The 9,211-nt window shown below is 29.6% G+C and overlaps 1 protein-coding gene across 1 annotated transcript; it reads right to left on the reverse strand.

Annotated features, from left to right (window-relative positions):
- Positions 1-4,635: 4,635 nt before the first annotated feature.
- On the reverse strand, positions 4,636-6,633 carry LOC100570792 (transmembrane and ubiquitin-like domain-containing protein 2). The gene is made up of 4 exons (XM_003243665.4): positions 6,328-6,633; positions 6,046-6,263; positions 5,397-5,658; positions 4,636-5,310 (listed from the first exon to the last, which is right to left on the reverse strand). The coding sequence occupies exons 2-4, from the start codon at positions 6,251-6,253 to the stop codon at positions 4,881-4,883; spliced, it is 900 nt and encodes a 299-aa protein (XP_003243713.1). The 5' UTR covers positions 6,254-6,263; positions 6,328-6,633; the 3' UTR covers positions 4,636-4,880.
- Between the last annotated feature and the right edge of the window lie 2,578 nt (positions 6,634-9,211).

Consider the following 9,211-nt stretch of genomic DNA (forward strand, 5'->3'; position numbering starts at 1 on the left):
GACGTTTGGTCAACCCGGAAGCAGTTTTAAAATATTATAATGTCATAAATGTGCTACTTTCCACAAAATATTTATAAAAATATTTTACAATATTAGGTATAATAACGATAATAATATTGTAGTGTCGTAAACGATAAATGAACCCAATTGTCAGGTTTTTGTTCAGTTTTGTGTATGATTTTTTTTATTTTAATTATATTTGAAAAAACGAAATAACGCAGATAATGCGTTTTGCACCACAACCGAATATAACAATGTCGCACAAGGAAACGATAATTACCTTCGCTTGCTTTGCAGGCTCTTCCGTAATAATCGATTTGTTCTGTCGTAAATGTCCCCTGTATACACAAACATACAAACAAATAATAATAATAATAACAATAACTAAATTATTAGGTAATTATTATTAGAAAGGTGGGTAAGTGGATATTGCTCTGCTATAGAGTACGTTACAGTAAGTGGGTCACTGTCTATAATTGGATGGTATTAAATTGGAATTCAATAATATAATATCATTGTATACGAAAAACGCTACGATAAGCCGTGACGGTTTGTCAGTGTGAATATTTTATATAATATTTATATTATTATTGCTTATTATTAATATGGTAGCTGGATAGTTTAATTAATATTATAAAATTACAACAAAATAACTAAAATCGGTATTATTGGTTATTTAATATGTTATTGCCTTGAAATTTGAACACAAAATAATTATAAGAAAATATTGGCGACGACGATAATAACGCGATACGCCAGTGTATGGAAGTGTTCAAAGATGGCATGTACATTTAAAATAAGCTGAAAATGGTATAATTCGTATAAGGATCTTAATTCTTAATTGCGAACACTGTACACATAACACACAGAGATTGATATAGTCTATTATTCCCTGTAAGTTTATCCACTTTATGTTTCTTGCGCATACAGATTACCTGTGGTGAAAACAAATGCCTAAACCTACAGTTCTAAAGTTTCACGTGGCGAAACATCACGGTGTATACGTAACTGTATTGTCATAAGTTCACAACGCTTTTCACCATACTCTGATTGCGCAAAAAAAAAGTGGGTAAACTTACGGGGAATAGTCAATAGAGTAGTAAAGTTGATACTTAGATCATTTATACTTTAAAATATGATAATAAGATACCATAATTTTATTCAAGATAATTAAATTATTTTTCCAATGTAAGTGTAGGTTGTAGTTATACTGTATATAGTATACCCGTTATAGTAGATATTCTACTTAAAATTCCGGTAAAAAAAGCCTGGTAAAAAGTCATATAATAAAAATTTAAAAAAAATTGCATATATTATGTCAATTATGACATAACACGCCAAATATTACTCTATTAAATAAAAAAAATATCTTTTGCCTATAGCCTTGGTCGTGTGCCTGTGTCCTAATATTGTTTCCAACTTGAGTTAAAAACTCTTCAACTCAGAGTTTTTATTTAGTGTGTAGTACTGTGTACTCATAACGTTTGGAGCCTTATATTTTTTTGATGGTTTTAGATTTTTATTTTTTGTCCCGTGCTACTTAGTGCAATATTTGCCCTATCGGCTCCAACCTCGAATTTAATTATGTGAAATAACACCCATATTGTTTGATGACTACCTATATGTAGGTAGTATGGCCTACTAAGTGTGTGATACTGAAAGATAATCAAAGATTAGGTGACCCAACTTAATATTTTTAAATTTGGGACTTTTTTTACCGGACTGTTTTTCATCGGTCTTAAGTTCGGGGATTCGTAATAGAATATATAAGACCTGCTTAGTTCTTACAATAGTTACATAATATTTTAGAATCTGAAAAAATGTATGGAGTTAATAACCATTGTAAATCATAGGCACAAATATGAGCTAAGGCCTCCCCCAAACATTTCCTACATTTGTGTTAAGCTTATTCAAAATTATAGTTGGTAGGTACCTAGGGCTTCAGCTCCCCCCCCCCCCCTGCAGATATTAAATACTATTTATTTGGCATTTGCGCTTATGGTGTAAATGTAAATACTTATATTAGTAGTTAATAGTTATAAACTTATGTCAATACATTAGGTAGGTATACTAATAATTAAGTAGGTCCATCATTTGTCCTTAAGCGCGTCGGAGCTGCAGGTGCGTTTTTTAGTACAAAAACATATCTTATAGGAAAAATTATCACGGCTTGTAGAATAGTCAGATATCGTTAATATTTTTTTATTTAAAAGAAGAGAACATTTTGCAGGTCGGATCAAGGCCTGATTTTCAAAATTATAATTATAGATGCTAAAATATGCATTTGAATATTGCACAATATTTGTTTTTTTTCAAACGTAATATTAAAAGTGAAATGAAAATTCAGCCTTTGATCCGACCTGAAAAATGTTCTTTTTTTTAAATAAAAAAAAATATTAACAAGCTCCGACTATTCTACAGGGCGTGAGAGTTTTTCCTGTGAAGTCATTTTCATTGATATAATACATTGTATCGACCTCCCCCTCCCTAAATTGGTATCGAGCTGTAGATTAGTGAAAAAGTATTATAAAAGGTAGTAACTAAAATATAAAATATAATTTTAAAATTCTTATATTGCATGGAATAATTGGAATCAATAAAATACGATTGGGGAATATCGTCATATCGACCACCATAAGTCCAAACTAAATTATTTTAATATGTATAGGTACCTCTAACTATGATTTATTATAATATATATAAATATAAATATATAATCAATGATATTATGTACACGCCATAGATACACTGTTTACTGAAAATATACTGATACACCATTAAAATTTCAGGCGGGGCTAACATTTTTAACATTAATGTGAGCGAGGGAACTTGGATTCCACACATCTAATAAACTGTATATTTAGAGGGGGGCTAATGGGATGTTTGGGGGGAGATACCCCCTCAGCCCTCCTGTGGTTTGCACCTATGCGTACTACATACACGAACGAATTCAAAACTTAACCCTGAAGAAACACCCTACAGTTAACGAGTTGACGGGAATATTGTATAAAAATTAGATTAGTATAGCCCATAGTAGGTATTAAAAAAAAAAATAAAAATAGGTTTGTAGGTACCTGACTGTTTAATATTTATAGGACAATACGATTATAAAAGAGCATTGATTTTATAAATTATAATATATTATAAAATATTATACAATTTTAAATTAATTGCTTTTATAGCGACGTATCTCTTATCGTAAATTTTGGACCGTGATTTGTTTAATTAATTATTTTTTTAATTATATAATTATATGATTACTATTAAAATTATTAAGTATAATAATATATATTATAATTATACAAAATAATACTTATACTTTACTACTTTACTTATTCGTTGTTCACTATTGTTTTTTTTTTAAGATTTCATGTTTGGGATGTATAGAGTTAAAATTACATAGATTCACATATTTACTGATTATTTGTGTTATACTAGAAATTCGTTGGTCCAAACTGGTGTAAAAGTATCCCCATATTATCCAAGTCTGGGATAATGAACAATGTACAACATATGGTGCAAACATCCCAGTTTTATTTCACTCATGTTTGAGCGAGCGAATTTCTAGATGGTTTATAATTGGTAAACAATAAAGGAATATTCACCACTTACCTATTACAATAAGTAGAAATTTAGTTTGGGTTATGAGCTGTAATTTGTATTATTATTTATTTGTAAGTACTGAAGTAATTAAGTAGGTTCATCTTAATATGATTGATAATTAATTAGATCCATTAAGGGGTTGATTATAAACAATTATGTTGTCATTACTCATGAAAGCAATTTCCTGATTATATTAACTAATGATCACAATAAGGCTAATGCCTATTAAGTGGTACTCACTACACACTATGTTTAGAAACACCAATAATTATAATCTAAACATACAACTGTAAAAAATCAAATTACAATTTTGTTTTGAACAATAAACATTTATTTCTTTTCTTAGGAAATGGTTAAATTAACATATTATTTATAAAGTATCTAAGAAGTATCTACCCTTTAAGTCTAAAATTGAATAAACCAATATTTTTTTTTTTATTCTCTCTTTTGCAAATTCATATATATTAATAATATTATTTATAAAATGCATTAAAGTGCTTAAAAATACTTTTATAAGCTATCTTCATTAACTATAATATTATCATAATAAATAAATACAAATAATTGATATAAAGTTTAAGATATTTCTAAAACTAATATCAGAAAAAATAAAATATATCTACCATCAAATAAATGTATTTCTTAGGACTTTTGTGGATATATTAATTTAACAAATTGTATTCAATAAATTGAATGACGGTTAAAAATAAAAAAAATATTATTAATCTAAACATACCAACTAAATCTCAAACAAAGCTAATATAGTAATATATATAATATGCTATATACATTATAATATAATTTTCATTCTTAGGATTTGTTTTAGTTATATAAAAATGAATTTATTGATTTTGATTGATTTATTACAATGCAAATATGTGCTTTAAATTAAAAATCCAGAAAATATTTTTATTTCTAATTCTTGAAAGTTTTTTTTATATATACATTTTTGAGTGAATAATATAAGATTCATACACAACAAATTTGATGTTAATAATTATATAGAAACAAAAAAAATAAAACAGTATAATATACAACATGTATAAAAATTTCAACTAGTTTATATAGAGTAATAGTTTAATCATTTAAAAATAATATTTAGTGTCCTGGTAAAACAAATAAAAATAAAATATTAGCTGTATAAATTGGAAACCATGTAGTTATACAATCTTATTACATACATTTTAAAATATATTGAAATTTGCTTTTGTGCTTACTTTGATTTGAAGTATTGAAATATAAAACTAATTGTGTTTTAATTGTGGTAGATGATGTTGTTACTCTTCATTGTAAATCAAATCAGTTAAAAATTTGGCGAAAAAAAAAATTGCAGTTATTATTGCCTGTGTACCCGTAGAGAACGATGTTTGAGACTGGAGAAAGTTAGCAACATATAATGACATACATAATGAGTCTAAAGCAGTTAAAAATGTTTCAAAGTTCCATTCAAGTTGATCTGGACCCCAAGGTTGATGATGACCATGACGTATAGTGTTTGGCAGTGGTTGCTCAGCAGTATCTTGGTTTACAGGATCAGGGGATTGCTGAGCATTAGCTGTAGGACGTGGCTGATGTATAGAATAGAGTACAACACAATTATCATGAAGACCACAACTACTCAGTGAAGCTTCATCATAATGTAATACCTTTCCTTGAAATATCAAATGAATAATGTTATTGGATGTTAACTCATTAGTAAAATGTCTCCTAAAATAAAAATAACATAACATAATATAAATAATAGTACACAATAAGATTGTAAGATAATATTCATTTTTCAATTTTTATAATACCTTTTGAAAACTCCAATAGTTTCTTGTAACCTGCCTTGAACTAAACGACAATTGTCATTTAAATACTTAAGTCGTATTCTTATAGAGTCCTCATATATTTGTGGTTCATTATCAATATCATTGGTATCATTGAACTGTTCAGTCACATCACTTTTTGTAGCAACAGGATTATAATTTTTATTTTCAGGATTATCATTGCTTAAAGTTGAATTTGTTTGAATCACATCATTTAATGGAACGGTTTCCGTTGCTGATTGTTCGCCTGAAATAATTTATTTTTTAAACTTATTACATGTATAACAAATTATATTAAGCAGTAGTCAAGATTATTGGTTAACGCAATAAAAAAAAAAAATCTTCTCTTAAATCAACAACATAAATTGTTTAAGGTAGGTCTTACTTAGATGAAAATATTTTTAAGAATTTTTAAAAATTAGAACTAATAACTTTAACTAAATATTTATTACATATTATTCATTATTTTGTTTTGTTTTTAAATTTAAGTATAATAATATATACCTATTAATTAATAAGTTTATTAAATAACTAGATTACCTAATTTTAATAAAAATTTTCTAGTGTTTTTTCAGGAATATTTTGTTTACACGACATTATTGTACTAGTCAAGAATAATAAATAATAAACTTACTAATAGATTGATTAGGAACTAAAGGTGCAGCCCTTGTAGCATCATGGTGTCGTCTTCTTGTACGCCTTTCCAAAATAAAAACATCATCACGAAATATTTGCATTTCGTCCACTTGTGGAGTCATCCATATCAATACGATTAGCACAACAACGAACAGTACACCAAAAAACTGATTAACTTCACCACCAAAACCCTCTACTAACGCCATAGCTACATAACTATAAATTAAAAGAAATTAACACTGCATTAAATTTTATCACCAATAGTATGCAAATAACTTACAATTTTATTTTACTCGAAAAGTCAAAAATTACAGTTCTTCAATTTTTCGTACTCATTTACATGATTATTGTATTAACACCGAATACAGCAGTTGTAGTACATAGGTAGTGCTTCATTATTATACTATCAAACATTAGCATTCACAAACTTTATTTTATTATTATAGGATTATACAATTTCAAGGTTGTTGAAATATTATAGAATTGTTAATGATTATGGTAAACCGAATTAACTTTTAAGTAAACCACGAAATACATTAAACTAGTTAATGAAAATGAAAATGAAAACTAACATAACCTAACTTTGAGCCCTTGAAATCGAAGGCCAAATCTATAATTTTTAATTCAATATCATACAACCCATGACAAATGTTGTCATGTGACAACCCGACAAGGCGACAACCGACAACCATGGACCATAACCACGGTTTAAGATGGTACTACTAAGATACTATCTTAAACCGTGATCATAACCACGGACTATGATTAACAGGACTGGAAACGAACAATATAGTGCACTGTATAATATTCTGTATAATAATATTCTGTATTCTGTATACTGTATAATAATTAATGAAAAGATCCAAATCTGTTACGGAAAGTTAACGAGCGATTGTAGGGGCATCTATAGTGTAAACTCCGTTAACTGGGGGAGATAGCGTCATGGGTCTATGCGGTCGGGTAGCTCAGTGGTAGAGCAATCGCCCGGCAAGCGAGAGACTCTGGTTCGATTCCCGGTCCGGCGGCTAGATTTTTGACGTTATTTCCCTGGAGATAGTTAACAATAGCTTCCTACACTGTTCTATTACTTTATAAAGTGACTACATTTTAGTTAACTCAATTTTGATGCCACGATCGCTCGTTGACTTTCCGTAACATATCTCGATCAAATGATAAAGGTTCGTTTCCAGTCCTGTTTATCTTAGGTCCGTGATCATAACAAATTGAATAGGTAGGTATATCAGCAATATACAAGTTTTGCAAAAATTGCGCATCTACCTTCGCCCAGCCGTATTTGTGACGTATGCAATTCTCCATTTCTCATTGATCCACCACCGCCGCGAACTGCGAAGACTCCACAATCACTTATCACTTGACTGCTCAACCAGTTGGAGGAGTGCTTACGTCACAGACATGTGTATCACGAGTTGCTGACATACCATATGTGTACAGTGTTCGCAATTAAGAATTAAGATCCTTATACGAATTATACCATTTTCAGCTTATTTGAAATGTACATGCCATCTTTGAACACTTCCATACACTGGCGTATCGCGTGGTTATCGTCGTCGCCAGAGCCGCTGCACCTGACAATGCCTTTGTTTGGGTCCAAGAGCCTGTCGAAGAATGTCATCGAAATAACGTTGCAGGGAATGGATTTGGTCTGCACTTTAGCTACGTCGCCTCCTATATAAATACAACAATTACAGTAACAAGATGGATATTTTATAAATCCACTTCAAACAAAAAATAATAATAGATAGGAAGATTTTAAACAAAATGTAATGATTTTTCCAGAATTTTAATTTTTAAATTCTTAAAAAGTAAAAACTAGGTTTTAGTTTAAATTATTCGAAAAAAAAATTCGAAAATGCGAAAGACCTTTCTAAACGTTCTAAACTATATTATTAACAAATAACAATATTTTGATTTATTTTGACAACATTAATAAAATGACAACATTGGGTTTTAATTTAATATTCCAAAGCAGAATATTTTTCTTAGTATTTTGATACATGATAATTGAATTTGGGTTAAAGTAGTAAATATGAGTTATATTCAAAGTATAGATGAGCAGAGAAATGGACAAACATTTCGCGGGGTAACTATAGTATATACTAAATTTTGATTTTGTTTGATTATGTATTACAATATGGAATATTTTAAATATGAAAATTGTTTTATTTCATTTTTGTTTTAGGTATTTTCATATTTAAAATATTCCATATTGTACGTCTATTACCCTGTGTTTATAATTGTCACTGACAGTGTATCTACATATTATATTATGAATTTCGTGCATGTAATTCCAGTGAAGTATTTTCTAATTTTATGTATATTTATGTTATTGTGTATTTTATTACCTACATTCCTGTGTACCTAATGATTTCCGGAGGAACAAGTGCACTTTACCACCCCAATCAAATTTTTCGATTTTTTTTTTCGGAACTTATGTAGCTCGTCGAGTTAAGAACGATGGTGCAATTAGAATTTGTCTCTCTCACTTAGTTTCGAAGTTATGGCCTTCCAAAGTTTTCAATTTTACGTTTATACGCATGCGCGCAACACTACTATAATGCCGCGCGGAGGACTATTTTGTTATTTTTTTGTACTTACGTATTCTAACCTGTTTAAAACGTGCAATAATAATTTATCCCCCAAGTGGGTCACAGGGTTAAGAAAATTGCCTTTTTTGTTGCACCGAGTCATCGAGCGGGGTCACTCGCTCGGACAATTAAAAACGAAAATATCCCCCGATTTGCTATGCAACACCTCCCCAAGTGGGTCACAGGGTAAAGAAAATTGCAGTTTTGTTGCACCGAGTCTTCGAACGGGGTCACTCGCTCGCTGCGCTCGCTTGGACAATTAAAAACGAAAATATCCCGAGTGAACCCGCTCGGACAATTTTATTATTAAAAGTAATTGTGTTCTAATATTTGTATGTCCAAAATTAAATGATTGTGCCAAAAACAACCTAGACTTAAAAATAAGTAATAGGTACTAATAAAAAAAAAAAAATCGCGAAAGACGTGACACGTAGCGTTGCGCTCATGCGTAAAAAAACGCAAAATTGCTTACTTCCAAGGGCCATAACTTCGAAACTAAGTGAGAGCACTTCATCAATTCTGATTGCACCATCGTTCTTAACTCGATGAGTTACATAA

The sequence above is a fragment of the Acyrthosiphon pisum genome, chromosome X (genome assembly GCF_005508785.2).
Source record: "Acyrthosiphon pisum isolate AL4f chromosome X, pea_aphid_22Mar2018_4r6ur, whole genome shotgun sequence".
NCBI lineage: Eukaryota > Metazoa > Arthropoda > Insecta > Hemiptera > Aphididae > Acyrthosiphon > Acyrthosiphon pisum.